This window comes from Podarcis liolepis (assembly GCF_965112155.1).
Source record: "Podarcis liolepis genome assembly, chromosome: 2".
Taxonomy (NCBI): domain Eukaryota; kingdom Metazoa; phylum Chordata; class Lepidosauria; order Squamata; family Lacertidae; genus Podarcis; species Podarcis liolepis.
The window spans coordinates 5,768,358-5,789,089 of record NC_139555.1 but is presented as its reverse complement, the minus strand read 5'-3'; the positions used below and the strand labels follow the sequence as shown (position 1 = coordinate 5,789,089).

General features: G+C 45.8%; 2 protein-coding genes across 2 annotated transcripts in view; both read right to left on the bottom strand.

Moving 5' to 3' along the window:
* Positions 1 to 20,732, bottom strand: part of ADCY6 (adenylate cyclase 6) — a 934,310-nt gene that overhangs the window by 699,392 nt on the left and 214,186 nt on the right. The window lies entirely within an intron of this gene.
* Positions 1 to 20,732, bottom strand: part of FMNL3 (formin like 3) — a 103,523-nt gene that overhangs the window by 52,083 nt on the left and 30,708 nt on the right. The window contains 1 exon segment of the mRNA XM_083484459.1: positions 2,626 to 2,709. Within this exon segment, the coding sequence (XP_083340585.1) occupies positions 2,626 to 2,709 (84 nt within the window).

The following is a 20,732-nucleotide window of genomic DNA, read 5'->3' as shown; positions in this document are numbered from 1 at the left end:
GCAGAGGGAAGGAATAATGATTGTTAGGTCTTCAAAAGCACAGAGCCAAGCTTGGCCTAGGTCAGTGTTTCCCAACCGTGGGCCTCCAGCTGTTTTCGAACTACAATTCGCATCATCCCTGACCACTGGTCTTGCTAGCTGAGGATTATGGGAGTTGTAGTCCAAAAACAGCTGGAGGCCCAAGGTTGGGAAATGCTGGCCTAGGTCACCACAGGGGAAAGGTCCCCACTATTTATTTGTTAACATAGCAAGCCTTAGTGTTGCCCTGACTTGCCCCAATGACAACGCTGTCTGCTGGCCTGCTCTTCCTGGGTAATCTGAATTCCAGATGCTCCTTTATGCCTGTATATCTAATAAGCTTGAAAGGAAAGCCATTTCCACTCTCTGCTCCACCCATATACAGTATTTTTCACTCCATAGGGCGCACTGGACCATAGGGCGCACCTAGGTTTTTTTTTGGGGGGGGGGAATAAAGGGGAAAAAATTATTTCCCCCCCCCAGGCACAAAGAGCAAAGAAGCCAAGACAGCGAGATGGATCCCACTCACTGTCTTGGCTTCGTTTTTAGCCGTGGGGCTGGGGTGGGGGAAGCCCGAGTTTCCCCCGACTCCAGCCCCCAGAATGGGTCTGGGAGTGGCGGCGAGGTTGCGCACAACCTCTCCTTTGCTCCCGGAGCTTGCTGCTATCCGCAAGCCTTCTGAGCCTGGTAGGAACTCCCGCCGCGCTCCGAAGGCTTGCGGACAGCTTCCTGAAGCCTTGAGAGCGAGAGGGTTGGTGAACACCAACCGCTCTTGCACTCCAGGCTTCAGCGAAAGCCTGCATTCGCTCCATAGGACGCACACACATTTCCCCTTCATTTTTGGAGGGGGAAAAGTGAGTCCCATAGAGCGAAAAATACGGTACATTCTCTTCTGTGGCCTTTTGTCTTGCTCAAATGCTAGCAAAATCTGCACCTTTTCCCTTAGGATTGCAACCTTAGGCAAGCCCCACTGCACTCAAGGGAATTTACTTAACTTCTAAATAAGCCTACACAGAACTGGGCTGTAAGAACCTATGGTCTCCCTCTCATGGTTTTGGATCGGTCTAAAGCCACATCATCTGCTGGGAACCCACAGGCGGAGAAAAACGTTATTCCATGATTCCCCAGTCACTGTCCAAGGTGATTTATGGAACATAGGCTCCAAGGTGATTTATGGAACATAGGCTCTTGGTTTATTACTACAAATGCATCGCTGTAACCTGGATGATGAACCCACATATCTGCTAGGCCTCCCTTAAAGAGCAGGGGCACCTAACCTAATGCCCTCCATCAGTCCTGACCGCTGGCTATGCTGGCTGGGACCTGAGAGAACTTAAGAGGACAGCAACACACAGAGATACCCATGCTGGCTGCTACTGTTGCAGCGGCACAAAGAGCTGCTAATAGGATTTGTCAACTGACTAGGAAAGAATGACATGGACCACTCCTATGCCATTATCAGCACCTTGATCTGCAAGAACCTCCAAGTTGCTTATAACATAGGGATAAGGATTATCACTTGCTAATATCTTCAGATCAAGCTGATGTTAAATGTATAGGAACAGGGGGTGACTGAAAATAAATGGAGGGACAATTTCACCCCACTCTCTTCTCCTCAACCTAAATTTTGTAGGTTTCTTGATTAGACAGGGAGGAATCGTATCACAGTGTATTATGGGTAGCTGGGTGTGTCTATACACTTAGCTAGGGGACTGTAGACTTTTCCGAGCTCAGCAGGTAGGTGGCAGAATGCACAGGAGCCAAATGTTCTGGTCATGGTGCTGTGCAGATGCCTCGTGAAAAGTACATGAGCAAAACAGTTACGCTCCACAGTAAATGCCCGGCATGGAAGCAACCTCGAAATCAAATGAAATAGCTTTTCCATTGCTTAAACTTTGGTAACTGTGCAGTATATAAATAGCTAAAATAATGTTATGGCCTGAAACAGGCCCACATGGAGGTCAGATGTTTACGTTTTCCCGTTAATCATGCGGGTAACAGGGATACCATTCTCATAACAACAAAGAATTAAGCAGTCAAGTAGGAAAAATGCATTATGATAATGGGATGTGGCCTGCTCTTTTAAAGGGAGTCAAGGAACTGTAGCTCAAGGGGAGATGAAGTTGTTTCTGGCAGTGACCCTGTCTGAGTCATCAGCCTCTGCCATGATATGATTTGTAGCTTTAATGACAGAGTGGAATCTCACCCCATCAGCAACAACCACAGGGCAGCCCTACCTTAAAGGTAAAGGGACCCCTGACCATTAGGTCTAGTTGTGACCAACTCTGTGGGGTTGCGGCGCTTATCTCGCTTTATTGGCTGAGGGGGCCGGCGTACAGCTTCTGGGTCACGTGGCCAGCATGACTAAGCTGCCTCTGGTGAACCAGAACAGCGCACAGAAATGCCGTTTACCTTCTCGCCGGAGCGATACCTATTTATCTACTTGCACTTTGATGCGTTTTCGAACTGCTAGGTTGGCAGGAGCAGGGACTGAGCAACGGGAGCTCACCCCGTTGCGGGGATTCGAACCGCTGACCTTCTGGTCGGCAAGCCCTAGGCTCTGTGGTTTAGACCACAGCGCCACCCACATCCCCAGCCCCACCTTACCTGGTCGCAAATGAGGTCCCATTTCTTCTCGTTGTCATATTGTCGGAGGAGACGAGCCTTGTCAGGAGGGAGGTTCATGGAGCTCTAAGGAGAGGAGCAGAGAGACAGGTGGTGTGGATGGAGTTCTTGGACTGCTTCCATGGAATACATTCTGGGAAGCATGGAAGGACTTCCTCTTTCAAGAGAAAGTGTAAGCAAGACATGGGATTGTCAAGGAGCATATTGGTTACTTTCAGCAATGTGCTGACTTAGGGGTAATGGGTCAGGCTGGCAAACTGGTCTGGTCTGGACAGCACAATAATCTACTGACTTGTCTAGTGTCCAGTATTTTAATCAAAAACATGCCAAACCCAGGAATAAAATTACTGAAATGAACCAATGGCCTTTAACCTTTTCAAGAAACGGCCCCCCTTCAATGTCAAAGGTGCAACATGGATCCATATTTACAATGCAATCTTAAGCTTGCCTACTCGGAAGGAGATGACCTTAAGTTCAATGAGACTTTCTCTCAGGTTGGAGTTTATAGCAAGGGACAGCTAACTAACTCCAGTTCAGTCAATTTGTCAAGAAGGAAGGAAGGAAGGAAGGAAGGAAGGAAGGAAGGAAGGAAAGAAAGAAAGATTCCCCCAGAAGTAGACACAGTGCTGAGGTGGGCGCATCCCAGTCCACTGATGGGCATGCACATTGCCCTCTCTGCTTGATCATCAAACCAACCCTTTGATTAATGGAGAGGGGCTAGTAACCCCACTCTGTGTGTTCTGTGCGGCCATCTGTGTCCTGCCTGAGTGTGCATGTGAGAATGTGCATGAGAGGTGGCCACACCCACTAGTGGCCCTCAGAAGGTTAGCCAAGGCTGCAAAGGTTTCCCTTGTGTAGGGCTGTCATACGTCTGGATTTCAAAGGTGGAATTGACATCCGGGGGGGATTTTCGAAATGTGACACTTTGTCCTGGATCTTAGACAAGTCAATAAAAAAATCACGGGTTTTTTGGGCGTTTTTGTAAGGAAAGGAACTCAACAACTTTCGGGATGTCCTGGTTTTTACTTTTTGAAATATGGCACCCCTACACTTGTGCCCAAAAGGTTACCCGCTCCTGGTGAACCGGAATGCAGCAAAAATAAATAAATCATGCTTTTATATCCTTTAGCCTACATGTGTCTTCCTCTCTGTCTCCCTGTCTTTATCCTTTCCTTTCTGCTTCCCTCTCTGGTGTGACACACCAGATGAAGATCAAGGTACTCAGTGATTTTTCTATGTCTCTCGCTTTTCTCCATCCTTGATAACATCTAGATGAAGCATGACTCCCCCTTGCCATAGGCACAGGGTGGTAGCCAGGGGAGTTACTCCTTGTAGTTAAATTTGAAGGCCAGGAGGGCTGAGCCCTTCCAGGCCCTTGCCTCATTCAAGGTCCTTGCTCTCCAACCCTGCACCAGCCAGTCTAGGAGTTTATAACGCTCCTCACTTTTTGGTAAAAGACTCAGGCATGCTCAATAGTATTTCCCTGTACTGCAGTAAGAAATTCAAGAGAGTAAGGGAAAAGAGGAGAGCCACCACGTCTCCTTCATACAAGGAGGAAATTAGGACATTTATTTATAGCTTTTTTGAAAGCATGTGTGCCACTTTTGGACTATAAAAGCAGTACAATGTGCCTGCAATATCTCCTCTACCAAGCCAAGGAAGTGTTCATTTGCAGGAAATTTAAGAAATCTCTAAAAATAAAACCAAACATGACTCACTCCAATACAATCATGAATGGCTTGTGGTGCCCTCAGCTACCAGAACAGCCCTGTTCCAGAGCTTCACGCTGAAAACTGATACTAGGAGCAGCTTCTGGGTATAATAAAGCCACGAAGAGCTAAAGGCTGCAGCATTCCCCACTCTGCCCTTCAGGCAAGAAGACCTGGATTTGAAACCACATGAACTTCAATTTGGGTTCTACTGTGAGGAGGGAGGATGCTGTCAAAGCACTGCAAGGTAGCTGGGAAATAAGCATTTGGGGAAATAAGCATTTCCTGCATTGCCTCCTGGGCAGAGCTGTCACTCCAGTCCAGAAGGAGATTCTAATTACCGTATTTTTCGCTCTATAAGACGCACCAGACCACAAGACGTACCTAGTTTTTGGAGGAGGAAAACAAGGAAAAAAAATATTCTGAATCTCAGAAGCCAGAACAGCAAGAGGGATCGCTGCACAGTGAAAGCAGCAATCCCTCTTGCTGTTCTGGCTTCTGGGATAGCTGCGCAGCCTGCATTCGCTCCATAAGACGCACACACATTTCCCCTTACTTTTTAGGAGGGAAAAAGTGAGTCTTATAGAACAAAAAATACGGTATCAACCAAGACGTGTGGCTTTCAGCCCTTTTTGTTTTGTTTTGTTTTTGTTTTGTTTTTATAAAATTTTTATTGGTTTTACAACATTTTTAAGAAAAACAAACAAACATTAAAAAAGACAAACATACACGTATAATTTCAAACATATTTTCATAAACCTCTTTTCTTGGACTTCCCCATACCCCCCCTCTCTGCATCCCAATGTCCATAATTCAACTAACAACTCCCAATTGTTACTTTCCAATCTCTATCATCTTAGTCCTCTTTTATAGTCTAACCTTATATCCCTGTACCCTTTTGCTTCTGGGAACCACAACATTTTAGCATTCATTAAGTTTATAGTAGTCCTTAAGGTAGCTTTTAAATTTTTTCCACTCCTCTTCCACCGTCTCTTTTCATTGGTCACGGATTCTGCCTGTCATCTCGGCCAATGTCATATAGTCCATCACTTTCATCTGCCATTCTTCCACAGTGGGTAAATCTTGTGTCTTCCAATACTTTGCGATGAGTATTCTTGCTGCTGTTGTGGCATACATAAAAAAAGTTCTATCTTTCTTTGTCACCAATTGGCCGACAATGCCCAAGAGAAAGGCCTCTGGTTTTTTAGGAAAGGTACATTTAAGTACCTTTTTCATTTCATTGTAGATCATTTCCCAGAAGGCCTTAATCTTCGGGCATGTCCACCAAAGGTGATAAAAGGTACCTTCAGTCTCTTTACACTTCCAACATTTATTATCGGGCAAATGATAGATTTTTGCCAGCTTGACTGGGGTCATGTACCACCTGTATACCATTTTCATAATGTTTTCCTTTAAGGCATTACATGCCGTAAATTTAATACCGGTGTTCCATAACCATTCCCAGTCAGCTGACATAATGTTATGTCCAACATCCTGAGCCCACTTGATCATAGCCGATTTAACTGTTTCATCCTGTGTGTTCCATTTCAACAGCAAGTTGTACATTCTAGATAAATTCTTAGTATTGGGTTCTAACAGTTCGGGGCTTTCAGCCCTTTTTGCCTGTGGTTCGTTGTCAACAGTGGTCAAGGTGGAACCTGTTTGCTACAAGAAAGCTGCTAGCATGCTATGGATGAACTGGTGAACGAATGAATGAACATCGTTCAAGTCTCCTGTGAGCCCAAAATGCCATCTGCAGAGAAGGCCGCCTGCCAGATCTCCAAATGATTCACTTTTCTGGACTTGCTTCCTCCAAATTAGCCTCCACCATGAATAAATCTGCTGAATTCCAATGCAGAGATGCAGTAGAATTGCCCACTTTCAGGGAGGGTCTCCTTTGCATCTCTTCATGAGTCACTGCTCTAGACTCAAAACTGTTGTTAATGCAGAAACCCAAAGAATAAGTGGGTTATGTGCTCCTCAGTGGCTCCAGCCCCAAATGTCTCATGCATAGTTCTTGTTTCTGGGCATTAAAAAAATAATAATCAACTACTATCTAGTATTCTCCCCACCACCACCCATAAAGAGATCAAAACATCACATTGCCTTTTTAATTGAATGAACTATTCACATGGCATTTCTAATTCAGGCTTTCCCCTTAACCCATCTCCCTTGCCCTATATGAAAAGGGGAAGGAGGAAAAGGAAAACTCTTGAACAACATGTATGAGAATTGCCAGATGGAATATGCCAACAAAGGAGATCAGTGTATATGATGCTTTCAAGGGATGCCAGAAACCCACAGGCAGAGAACTGCCTGTCCCTGTCAATGCCTCACCTTAATCAAGCCCTCATATTAAGAGACAGGTTTCACCCAGTTCTGTTATGAGTTTGGTATAATGGTTTGGCAATCACCGGCTTCATTTTCTGTGGATATCTAATCAATCCCTTTTGGGGAAACTGCTAAATATTTCACCATGACTATTTCCTTGTGGCAGGCAGTTCCACAGTACAGCTTTCTGAAAACATCGCCTCTGGAGGCATTGTGCCTCAGCCTCCCCACTGGTAATCTAGAGGAAGATGAGAATTTGCTGATCTAAGTGGAGAAGGCTGTGAGTGTACACCAACAGATAATACGGTGCTGGTTTCCAGCCCCAGGAGAGTGCTTTAATGCAATAACAGAGAGGACGGGTAAAGAAAGGTCTCAGGTTACACAGGAAAATTAAATAAAATGAAAAGTTGCGTCATGTTATAATGGGTTTAACAAACACAGTTCTTCAAAGCCTGGAACTTGTTCAACTGGGGCGGAGGGGAATATGCCCATCTGAAAATTCTTGCAACCCACTTTCTAGCAGCCTGCTCTAATGTTCTCTTCATACGGGAGAACACAAACACTTATCCCCACATTGCCATCATACAGAATATAATCTTGTCCCAATCACACACTAATGCATACAGACATACATAAGTCTCTCTCTCTCTCTCTCTCTCTCTCTCTCTCTCTCTCACACACACACACACACACACACTCACACTCACACTCTTACACACCCATTGAGTGCACCACTGAGTGAGAGCCAACAAGATAGAAGTCTAGAGCCTAGGTGGTTCCTGGGTCTGGGAAATGGGATATTTGATTACCCTAGAGAGGGTTTCGCTCCCCGCAAAGGAGCAGGTCCATAGCAGTTAGCGGCTGCCAATATGCCACCAAGCCAGATTTAATGGGTTGCTTTTTACCTATGAAACCCTAAATAACTTGGGATCAGCTTGGCTGAAGGAGTACCATTCTGCATATCAGCTTGCCCCCTGCATTAAGACAGTCAGACAGGGCCTTTCTGGTCATACCACAAACTGCAGAGATTTACCTAGTGGTGCCCAGAAGAATGGCCTTTTCAGTGGTGGCGCCCTTTCTGTGGAACCATCTCCCCTGTGAACTGAGGGAAGCACCTCCCTTAATGTAATTTTGGTCCTTGCTGAAAACACATTTGTTCTCTGATGCCTTTGCTGGTTGTTTATACCACCTGGTTTCTTTTAACTACCTGCCACTGACTTAAGTGTCTGCCGTTTTAGTCTGATTTTTGTCAATGGATTGCTCCTGGGTTTTACGCATCTCCTTGTTATTAGGTACGAAAGGTGGCATAGGGAAAAAAATTAACACACCATTTATTCCTGTTCCCATTCATGCACATCCCCATACATTTTCTTGCACCATTCACAAACTTGCCCTTTAGACAATGAACGTGCACACATTTATTCCTTCCTACCATTCCTGCTTCCGCCCAGTCCAGGGTACCATCTATACACACACCCAGAACTGATTCATAACGGGGCCAGCTCTACTCAGAAAAGGCAGGCTACCTGCCAGACTGAAAAGCCCGCAGACTCTGACTCACTCGCTCTCTGACTCCTTGGAAATGCAAGGAGGACGGGAGTCTCAACAAAGTCACTTTTGTTCTAGCGGGGAAGGAATCAGAAGTGACGAGAGCAACCACGAGAAGGCAAAGGGCCCACATTGCATTCCTCCAAATTGCTCTCAACAAAGCCCCTTCGGCCTCTGCAGCTGCCAGCTATGGAAACCTTTCTTACTTCTCCCCATGGTGGTAACGGAGGAAGCACGGCTGTGCATTGCAGGGGTCTCAACATCAAATGGGTTGCAGGGCCCAAATCCCCACCTTAGCGGATGCCCAGGGACTATGCTCATTACTTTTTAAAGAAATCATGCCAATTCCAAACCATCAAGGCTAACTTAGTCGAAGAATCAACTTTGAGGGGGGAAATAAGAGGCACACTCCTTCCTTTGCAGCTCTGGCATGCATGCCATCTGGTCTTAATCATTTCTAGTACTCCACTATCCTGTTCCCAACCCACAACTGTCCTGCGCTGTGAATTTAGAGGGAATGGGGAGGAGAGGCCCAAGCAGCTGTGCCGGGTGCAGTAGCAGCCACTGGTGACTCAGCCCCTTGGCCCTACCCAAGGGATTTGCTTCCTAGGGCTGCGGAGGAATTTGCCAGGGGTGGCACAAGCCAGTTAGATGCCCTCAATGGATCCAATAAGGTGCTTGCCACTCGTGGTACCAAAGACTGTGGGTTGTGGACAACAGGGTTGGGGGGGCTACGCTTTCCCTGATGAAGAGTAATACTAGACAGCCACCAACTTGGTTGGGTTTACCTCCACTGTTGGTCAGAAGAATCCTAGTTCAGAAGCCAAAACCTGAAACCTAGGGGTGCTCCCTGGTGATGTCATGGGGGTGGACCCTGGAGACGGAGGTTAATTGGGAGCAGGGAGCAGGGGAGGGCAGGCCCCACTGCAACATTTTGTGGCAGCTCCCCCACTGACAGAAACTGAGGGTGGACTTCCTGCAGCCAAGTGCTACATTTTATTTTATTACAAATATATAATGAATTAACGAAGATTCAAACGTATCAGAACACTAGTACTTTTGTTTCTGCAATTTCGCATTGATGTGTGATGCCCCGCCCCCTCAGCAGTGAGTTCTTATGTCCCCTCACCACATAATATTTTGGGCCACAGGCTCAATATTGGGGGAGTTGTGTTTGGCCAAGAGATGGAGCCAGAGAGTTGCAGTGTTGACCTTTAAAAGATTTATCCTTAGGGCCCCTCCAGCTGACCTCTATGTGGAGCATTCATCCAGATTTGCTTTCACAAAGCCTATGCAGGGCTGAGTTTATATGCAGTCTTTATTGAGAATTCGCTTTGATTTGTTTGCAGAGCAGTTACACTACAATGAGTTTTTCATCCGGATTATACATTTTCTCATTAGCCATTCATTCATCCCACATTTTTCAATGCACTGTCTCATCACTTTCCAGACTGCAAGAAGCCCAGGTTTTTGTTTGCTTATTTAAAGTGGATTTATTTATTTATTATTTAAAAAGAGCATGTTGATGCATAAACCTAAAGTTCTGGCATTCAACCGAATCGCTCCCATAAAATACTGACAGTCTGGAGACACCCTTAGTATAATGTGCTTAGTATAATGTGCTACTGAGCATGGTAAGACTTACCATATTTTTTGCTCTATAAGACTCACTTTTCCCCTCCTAAAAAGTAAGGGGAAATGTGTGTGCGTCTTATGGAGCGAATGCAGGCTGCGCAGCTATCCCAGAAGCCAGAACATCAAGAGAGATTGCTGCTTTCACTGCGCAGCGATCCCTCTTGCTGTTCTGGCTTCTGAGATTCAGAATATTTTTTTTCTTGTTTTCCTCCTCCAAAAACTAGGTGCGTCTTGTGGTCTGGTGCGTCTTATAGAGCGAAAAATACGGTACTTGCCCCATGTTCTAGTATAATGCTTAAGAGTATAATGTTTCTCTCTCTCTGAAACACACACACACACACACAGAGAATGACAACTGGGACCAAAACACTGCAGTACCAAGTACCGGTATTTCTCAACCCTCCCTTCCATCGTCAGTCACTCAGCACTTTGTGCAGCCAGTGAGCATGCTCAGTCCTTAATAGTCCTCATTACAGGGTCTCCCCCAAAAGTGTTTTTTGTACTTCTGCAAACCTTGGGATGCTGCAAATCTGAGGTTTCCCCTCCTGTAGTCTGTGGATGGTGCCATTCTGGCTAAGGGTTGGCAGTCGGAGAATTAAGTTTGCTATTTGTAAACAGGCTGATTGTGGCCTATTGCACACAACTGTTGAAAGGATTCCTGAGACAATGTAAGTGAAACACACTGTACTGCTGGAGAAATGTTAAGTACAGTGGTGCCCCGCAAGACGGAAAACTCGCTAGACGAAAGAGTTTGCCGTTTTGGAGGTGCTTTGCAAAATGAATTTCCTATGGGCTTGCTTCGCAAGACGACAATGTCTTGCGAGTTCCTGCTGGTTTTTTTCCCTCCCCCCCCCTTTTTCTAAGCCGCTAAGCCGCTTATCAGCTGATCCAATCAGCAGATAAGCCGCTAAAAGCCGCTAATAGCGCTAATAGCACTAATCCGCTAATCCGTCAATGGGCTTGCTTCGCAAGACGAAAAAACCGCTAGACGAAGAGAATCACAGAACGGATTCTTTTCGTCTTGCGAGGCACCACTGTATTTCTTCTTCCTCTAGATTTTCAGCTGCATGCTGACTCTGACTAAACATCTCCAGGAGTCCTGGATAGAACCAGGCAGGCACGAGAAACCAAATATGACCTGTTGGCAATGAGAACGGAAAAGGAGCCTTCAAAAGGGGCCATCTGGTGCTGGACATACACTTGGGACAATCAGAAACAAAAGCCTGCCTGGCCCCCTCATGACCCTCCAAAGGCCACATTCGTCCCATCCTGAGCAGCAGCTGAAGGCATCTGACCTCAACCCAGGAGGAACGAAGGAAGCCTCTTCCTATCAGGTAAGGATGGAGGAGAAATTTAAAGCCAAACCTATCAAATCCACACCTCCTGAAACAAAATGCAAACCAAAACACAGCCATCCTTTGACATTTGCAGTCATCCGAATTTTGTGGTTTCCTCCTCCAACAAAGAAATGCCATACTTTTAATGCACGCCTGAAGTGTATTCTGGCTAGCTCTGTCATGCACACCCGGTGGCTGCCATCTCCTCACACCTGGCCACGCTTAGAGGCACCTTAGCTTTACTAACGAAGTTGCTGTGGGGCTAAGAGGTAATTTCATTTATGCAAAGTCTCACTGCATCACAAAGACTTATGTTTCCTGTCTAAACCAACTTCCTGTGGTTCATCAACCGCAGACACGGAATGGTGCTGTCACTTATTTCCTGAACTGATAGAATTGGGGCTGGGAGGAGGAGCAAGGCATTCTGGGTAAGCATGCCAAATTTTTAGCTTAAAGAGTCTTTCTGCCTTGCCGCCACATGAAATGGATGCCAGAGGCAGCACCTGCAGGCACCTGGGCGGGCTCCGGGTGGGTGGGTAGAATAGGTTCCCTTTTCAGATTGTGGAGATAACTTGGGCAAGCCAGATGGTGCTTCTTGGCTTTGATTCAGGAATGAGAGTCAGCCAGTAAATCTCAGATGAAGTGTCCATCCCTTGATAGGCTTGCAAAAATGACCCTATGAACTGGCAGCCTGTGTTAAGCACTGCTAGATCTTGGCCACATTCCTTTCTAGAAGGCCTCTTGTGAGAGAAACAGATTGACGTTCCCATGTTCTCGCCCTAAAGGAGAATCTAGTAGACCAGAAATAATGGTTGGAAGGCCTTCTTTGGAACTCTTGATTAACAATGGCGGGATGGAGTCATACTGTTATTCATTCTCTTGCCGTGTTCTAAAGTGGGCCTCATGTTGTGGGACACCTTTTGTGGCAATGGCAGGCACACACTCCCTGCCTCCCCATGTACGCACAGACAATATCTCTTTGCTGAAAGCAGGAAATAAGCATTCAGACTGCACACCCTGTGAGACTCCTGCAAAGGCCCTTATCAGCACTGTAGGCCTAAAGGGGGCAACATGCCCTGAAGCCAAACTATGTTTGTTGCAAGGCTGGGGGGGGGGGGCACCAAAACAAGGAATTTGGCACCCACACGGTGTCACGATTCTGGAACTGAGCTGGGTTCAACGGTTAACCTGGCCATGGATTACCTGGGAGGCCATCTTCAACACATGTCAGACTACGTTCCCATCATGTAAAATGGAACAGAAATATCCTACCTCACAAGACTAGTGTGGTGAGAAATGAGATATGGTACAGTAAAGAAATCAAAATATGCAGGGCTAAGATCTAAATGTGAAACATAAGCGGTACAGACCTATGCATTTATTTTTAGAAGGAAGCCCCACTGCGTTCAAAGGAAACTACTCCCAAATGAGTGTGTATAATATTGAAGTCTAAGATGCAAAAAAAGTCAAAAGTATAAACTGGAAAAATATATTATTTACTGCTGAATCAGGGCAACAGATGAAGCAATTCTATGCAAGGGGGAAATGGGAAAGAGATCTAGAAGGTAGGATCTGGAACATGAATGGAGATAGGTCTGGAATAAAGTCCAGACAAATATCATCAGCTCCAATCTCATAAAGCTTTTTCAAAGTTCAGTGCCAGTGATACTTGGATACTCATAGGCAGAAACATTTATACAATCAGATGTGGTGTATGATCCCTGTACGGTATTGGCAATGCTATGCTGACTTTATGCATACGCATTTTGGGAATGTGTTTTGGAAGCAGGCTATAGGATTCCCTGGATGAATGACTGCATGTTTTATTTCACACCCTTTGGTGCACAAATGATCATGTCCAGTTATCTGAGGGGGAGAGCTGCTAATGTAATCTTGGAGCTGGTTCTGAGCTTGCCAACTAGAGCAAAATCATGTATCAGCTGCAAGGGGAGGGGGGGGGGAGAGAGAGAGGGAGAGTTCTCCAAACAGCGACCTTGCAAAGGGTTCAGAGAACATGTGGTCAAAAATAGTTAGATCTAAACTGGCACATATTATTTTTATTATTTGTTGGAATGAGGAATATAATTATAGCGCTAAGCCATATGCTGTGTTTTCAATATTGCAATGAAGACTCGGACTGTTACATAACAAGAAAGTATTCTGAAACATAAGTAAGCAAGCAGTTGTTTACAAAAGGAGCAGAGGGCAGTGAAAGGGGAGGAGGCGTATAACTCAGTAGGGAGCTATTGTGGGGGCCAAATAAGAAGCCTCGGGGCTTCAGACTGAGCCCCTGAGCCAGCAATTACCTCTTCCTACCGCAGGACACATGCACCCAAGCAACAGAGCCCACGTAGCTTTGCCCCATGTGCTTCCGAGGTCGTGTGAATCAGCCCTTAGCGGCGTGGGTGACACATTCTTCTGAATTGGCCTTGCACCCATCTCAGTCAGACTTTCTGCAGAAGCCCAGGCAGCTGATTACTACAATGCATGGAGCTTTTCCAAACAAAGTTAAGATCCAGCCACTATTGTCATTCTGGCGTGAACGGGAAATGGAACGTCATGCAGTCACCAAGTTCCTTCCCACCAGCATCTGAGATCTGCTCCAGTCTGCCTATCTTTTTTAGAATCAGCCAAAGAATAACAGCGGTTTAGGGCAAGGGTTGGCTGTATCCTTTAAAAAAGAAAAAAAGGAGGCTCCGTTGAAGAAGAAGAGGAAGAAGAAAAGCGAGTGTGGGCGAGAGGAAAAACAAAAACATAACAGCAGATGTGGTTTCTTTCCAGCGTGGTTTTTTGTTTTGTTTTTTAAGTCGAGAAGTGGAGAGAGGGAATATTCCTGTTCAAGAGAAACAGAAACGACATTGTTATAAAACTCTGTTGCCCGAGAGGTAACAAGACGACATTAGCTGATCAGCTGACGCTCTGGGATAAGGGACTGCTTTTTAAGGAAGGAAGGGTGGGCAAACATCTGTATTTTCAGTTGACACAAATGCCTGGCTGCCTGATGCAACTCTCAAACAAAAGGTAAAAATATTCTGAAGCATAATTGCCAAGCCCTGTCCCCACACCCTCTGGAGGTGAAGGAAGAGCAACATATGGGCAGATGAAAAGGGGTTTGGCCTTGCTAAAACACACACACACACAGGCATTTAACAAACCGGAACTGGTCCAATTTGGAGCATCTCCCAGGGGATAAAGGACACACCCTGTGAAATATACTCAGAGTCGCAAAGTGATTTCATGCTCTTTATTCAGCTCGTAGTGGTGAGGAGGAATGAATGAATGTCCCCTCAAAGTATCTGCTTTATATACATTATTTACACAATGGGCTGCACATGATTGGCTAATTCTGGAATTCTACTGTAAGCCAATCAGGTTGTGGATTCACTTATATCTGGAGCATGATTGGGTGGTTCCTGCCAACCAATCATACTGCTGCATTGTTCTAGGACCAATCAGACTGCTGCATTCTGAATCCTATTGTTCTAGGACCAATCAGACTGCTGCAGTTTGGATCCTATTGTTTTAGGACCAATCAGACTGCTGCAGTTTGGATCCTATTCAACTCAGTACATAACACCCTGCATTAGAAAGCAGCAGGCCAGCAGAATGGGGGGTGGGAGGAAGGTGCAAAGGGGTCTCAAGCTGCTTTCCAGAGGCCAGATTCCAGGGGTCTCAGTGCAGCTAATCTCGCCTAGAGTGTATTAAGTTGAGATGGACAAATCTGTCAATTTTAGTTTCTCATTTTTCAGCCTATGGTGCGGTTCTCTCTATCAGCACATCAGGTTGCAATTTGAAAAGAAAAAGGAAGTCTGCATGAAAATCGGTCTCCTAATATATGCATTTCTGTAGTGTACACAATTACGTTTAGTATATGCATTTTTGCATTCATTTTGCACAATACATGTATTTTTGCAAGACATTTCCCATTATATAATCCTTTTTTATACATTATTTTAACTAATATATGCATTCTTTGTGTGACCTTTCCCTAACAGGCTCTTTTTATTTTGGTACCCATTTTTTGAGGTTGGGAGATCTGTATCTTAGCCTTTCCCCATTACTTTTCTTTGTGTAATGCTTTTGCTCTGTGTGTGTGTGTGTGTGTGTGTGTGTGTGTGTGTGTGTAGTGTGAAAAATTTAAACATGTTCTCTCTACCATGAAGTGCTGCAACCCAGGAAAGGGTTTGGCATTTTATCTGTTGTTTGTGTAGACCAGGCCTTAAGAGAAAAACAGAAGAAGGATTGCAATAGAGGCTGGAATGTCTGTATCTATGAAGAGTTAAACGTCCAGATCTGCATACTTTTCTGTGGTCCTTCAGACAAAATATTCAAGTGGCTTCCTATCCTGATACCATCCCTGTATTGTAGCCATTTCCAGAAGAGTAGCCATTGCAGCAAAAGAATTCAAATAATTTTCACTTAAGAGTACACCCCTTAAATAGAGAGAAGTAAATCATGGTCATTAATTTCAATGGGTCTACTCTTGCATAAAGTCAGTTGACTGCAATACTATTACCCCTACATTGCAGCTTCTTTTATACCTGTGCCATTTTATTTCTTTGATTCATATCCTACTTCATCCAAAAGTCTTGGAGCAGTTTACACAATATTTAAAACTGTACATTAAAATTTCAAGATTGCGGGCAAGTGAGAGGTGCAGAATCCGAAGAAACTGAATTTTCCTAACACCTACACCATGTGACTATGCTTGGTGATGACTGGCCAAACTCACGGTCCTTTCCTTTGTCCGCATCCACAGGACAACTGAGTTACAACAGAGTTCTTTCTAAAAAAGGAGAAAGAAGGCATCTTGTTACAGTTCTTGGTCCTTGTAAGGTTCTCGCTCATGTGGATTTCAATATGTAAGGAGCTATAAGCTGGTTGCTCCAGCCAGCTGCATGGCTTTAAACAGCCTCTTTTGTTTCAGAGCAGAACAGAGTCTGAAACTAGTGTTTTTCTACACCAGTAGTTTAGAAACTTTTACCTTTTGTAACTAAGGAACATTCTGACTGCCTGTGCATCTTATCTGACGCTGTATGGAAAAGCACATGAATCAGACCTTTAAAGTGTTTTGTAAGTAAACCATTTTATGACTTACCAAACGTATGGTCTAGCTCCACACTAGGAAAGTGGGATAGCTTGGATGGAGCTTTTAAAGGGGGACATTTTGGGACTCTCTGCAATGGCACATTTTTAAAAGGCTTACAGCCTACAGTATATCTTCACGCTTTCCTTTGCTGCGTGTTTTGTGATGTTAAATCTCTGCTGGGGTTCTCTGACCAAAGAGTACTTGCTCCAAACTTGGGTCTTGGCTTCCAGGATTCCAACAGTCGTCTGGTCAATGGATGGAGCCAAGATGTTTCTCACCCAGAGATGCATTTTAAATAAAAGGACACATTCTACTCATGTAAAAACACGCTGATTCCTGGACCCTCCATGGGCCAGACTGAGAAGGTGATTTGGCAACATTTGGCCCCCGGACCTTAGCTTGCCTACCCATGGTCTAAGGGAAACTGAAACTAAATGCTTCCAGAGTCCTCTTCTTAGTCAGGTGGGCAGAAGGGAAGGTGTGAGCCCTTGGCTTGTTGCAGCTTATATGTTATGGTTACCAGACATCCCTGTTTCCTGGGGACAGTCCCTAGATTAACAAATCTGTCCCCAGGCAAAATCCATCCCCGGAATGCCCCCGGATTTCATTTAATGTTCCCGGATTTATATTTTAAGTGTTGTAGATTTATTAGTAGGCAATGAATGTTGCGTGATTGGTTCAACGGCACAAGACACATCATACGGGAACTTCCGGTGAGGCAAAATGGCGGATGGCACGGCAGCGAGCAGCTCCTGAAGCCAGCCAGAGCCAAGTGCGCTACCAGGCTGGTTCCGGGCTGCTGAGACTGCCGCTACCACCGCCACTACCGAGGGGGATCCAGGGGTGCCCAGCACATCAGCTGAGGGAACCGCTGACACACACACCCATGACCCAAATCGAGCTGAGAGCGAGAGTGCCTGGCCAACCGGCCGACTGCCCAGCGCTGCTCCAGGGCCAGTAAAAACCCTGGAGCTGATGCAGGGAGAAGTAGGAGAGGAGAAGGAGAAGGAAGAGAGAAAGAGGAAGGAGAAAAAAAGAGGGGAGCCCTGACCTTGCCGCACTGCTGATGAGGAGGAGAGGTAGGAGAGCACCAGGAGGGCAAGGGCAAGGACAGGTGGCCGAGCCCAGGCCAGACCCAAGCCTTCTCCATGGCGGCTAGCGCTCCAAGAGAGCAGGCCAGGGCCCAGGGGAAGGCCCTGCGACAGAGACCACAGAAAAGAAGATATTACTTAATATATTTTTTACAAAAAATAACTTTTTTTCCTCTTTTCAAAAAAAAAAAGGTGTCCCCGGATTCTTTGAAAAAAATCTGGTAACCTTATTATACGTGTCATGATAAACCATGGTTTATTTGACAAAACAGTCAGGTTGAAAGTATTAAAGCAACAGCTCAGAAATAACCCTCCTCCCCATCTTCATTTGCTAGCTTTTAGCTGAGATGACATCTGCATAATCCTTATCTGGGGGGCTGAATGCGCTCAGCTGAGTTCCGCAGTCCGCATGCATTGAAGTCTCTGGTCTACTCCGCCCTCCCTCCACCATTTCTCCATATGGATGACAGGGACAACTGTGGGAGCCAGGCAGGCCATGCTACCAAGTTGATTCCAGGGGCAGATGTCTCCATGTTACACAGCAACTCTCCCAACTCTCCTGTGCGCAATGCCAAACTATTAGGAAACACGTTCCCCACCATGAACTTTGTAAGTCATTGTGTCCTTGTAAAGTGGCAAAGTCTGTTGCTGCTGGAAAGAGAAGGCAGAACAAGAAGGGAGAGAACAGGGAGACGTCAAGTGTGAATCTGTGTGCGCCGTCAAAGAGACTAAGTAAATAATGTAAGTAAATGATCCCTGGATGACTAGCAACCCCTTCGAAGGCTCTTGGTCGACAAAGCTACCAGTCTCCCATGGGAGGCTCAAGAATGCTCTGTGTTTTTTGCTTTTCTAAAAACAAATTCTCTGCCAAAATCTGCACCTGGAATAAAGTCTGAAAATGTAATTTTCACTTAAATTCTTCTTGCAAGGAAAAGGATGAGGAGGGGCACAGGCTAGCTAACAGAACGTTTGCTCATTTTCCTGGTTGCGAAGGCTCTTTTAAGGTCTCAAGCCTGCTTCACCAACCGCAAGGCCTAGAATCTTGGAGGAATGGAGGGCCTCTGGATTCTGGGGCAGATACCAAATTTTGCACACAGAGTATACCCAGCCCTGGGCCTGTATTCAGATCAGAATACAAACAAGAACAAGAAACCAGGAGGCAGGAGGCAGGAGGCAGGAGAAAACTATTCGCCACCCGCCTTTTGCACATGTGCTCAGGGCAAGCGCACAAAATCTCATCTGAAGCTCAACTCCTCCCCACCCAGCCCACCCACCCCCACACCCCACGTGTTGCTTGGCTCGAACTCTAGAGCTGTAACTTCACCTCCAAAAGCCCCAGACAATGAAAGAGCACGTTAACTCAAGCCAGCTGGACTGAGTGTCCCCCCACCATCCGCCTGCCACATACAACCTCATTTGTTTACCTCCTGTTCTCCTCCTTTTAGCTCTTCCTGAACTAGATCAGCTTTCAAGGAGCTAAAATTACACCCCATTCCCTCTTCTTATTCTTTTTACTCCTCCCCCAGCCTTCCATGTGCACGTACGTGTGTGTGTGTGCGTGCGCACTTCTAAAAGTTGATTTGGGTAGAGCCTTGGCGTTTTACCCCGCCCCCCATCCCATCAAGCAGAGGAAAGGAACCCATTCTTATCTCTCCTTCCAGATCTGCCAGCCTTGTAAGCAACGCTTAGCTACCATTTCCAGTTTCTGTGAGGTTTTCCCTCTTCCTGGTCCGCCTGCCCCAGGCTACCTCTCATGCCAGGGGCTGAAATGAGGACAAGGTTTGCCTGTGGCACGTAAATAAACATGGAAACCCAAGAGAACTTCCTCGCTCTAGAGCAACAGTGTTCAAACTTTCTGCCTGCAGGGAGCACATTGCACATCGGATTGTTTGTTGAGGGACTCCTGCAATGTGGATCAGAGTCACGGCAGTGGGGACGGTGGGTTTAATGCTGTTTCCCCAATCCAAATCTCCCTCCCTCCTGGAGCTGCTGCTACTCACAGAAGGGGAAACATATGGACACAATATGGGGGTCTGTGCCCCTGAAGAATTTGTGCTGAGAAAAGGCTTAAGAGATACACTTCCTTCTTTAACACAACATAACAACTAGGTTGGCTCCAGATGTCCACACATGTGCATCTAGGGTTGCCAAGACGCTCCAAAAGTTGTTGACTAGGGATGATGGGAGTTGCAGTTCAGCAACATCTGGAGGGACCTTTACACAGGCAGAAAATGTACAAGTTGGAGTTCAACAGCAATGAAATGGAGAACTTCAATGGATGGGGAACTTCAGACTCGGGAGCCTATGTAGCCTTCTGCCTGTTCCTCAGGCCTCTCCTCAGGCCATGCCCTGTCTCTCAAGGTCCTTTACAGTGGTACCTCGGGTTACATACGCTTCAGGTTTCATACGCTTCAGTTTACAGACTCCGCTAACCCAGAAATATTACCTCGGGTTAAGAACTTTGCTTCAGGATGGGAACAGAAATCGTGCTCTGATGGCGCGGCGGCAGCAGGAGGCCCCATTAGCTAAAGTGGTGCTTCAGGTTAAGAACAGTTTCAGGTTAAGAACGGACCTCCGAAACGAATTAAGTACTTAACCCAAGGTACCACTGTATTTGATCTTAAATAAATGCAAAATAAGCACAGTGACTTACTGCAGAATAAGCTTGTGTGGCCAAGTGACATGAAATATTGTAGTAAGAAGTTCAAACCACCCCCACAGAGCTGCCAACGTTAATCTCAAAACACATCAGAAGCACTCCGCGTTAATTTCAGAGTGTCTGCTTCATTCTAACCCGGGGACACATTGCCTTAATACCTGTTGTTGTTGTTGTTGTACTGCTGCCACTTAAGAAGAGTGCCTTCCCTGCCGAGTCCTTCCAGTGATATCAGGAGCTACGCTGTATTACCACACTCCTCTGTTGACAACACTATGGCATGGCGAGGGCCAAAACATCAAGGGTCTACACATGTATGCTGTGTACACACCGTGCATTGAAATCGCACACCCCTGAAATAATCCTGGGAACTGGGGTTTACCACTCACAGAGCTACAAATCACAGCATTCTTAACATACTACACTTCCCAGAATTCTTGCGGGACAGGATGTGCTTTAAATGCATACACTGCTGTAATTCTGGATTCCTTCCACGTCAATGGCTTCTTCATCTTTCACTCCTTCCTGAATACTATACCATGCAGCAGAAGGGCTCAAGCAGAGACACCACTGCCACAGACAATATCTGCGGTTGCCACCATCTCGTATAAAGTGGGGAAAACGGCTCATTTACACATGTTCGTTCATTTATAAAATAGCCCGTTGCCAAAAACTCTGGGAAAGGGAAAGGAA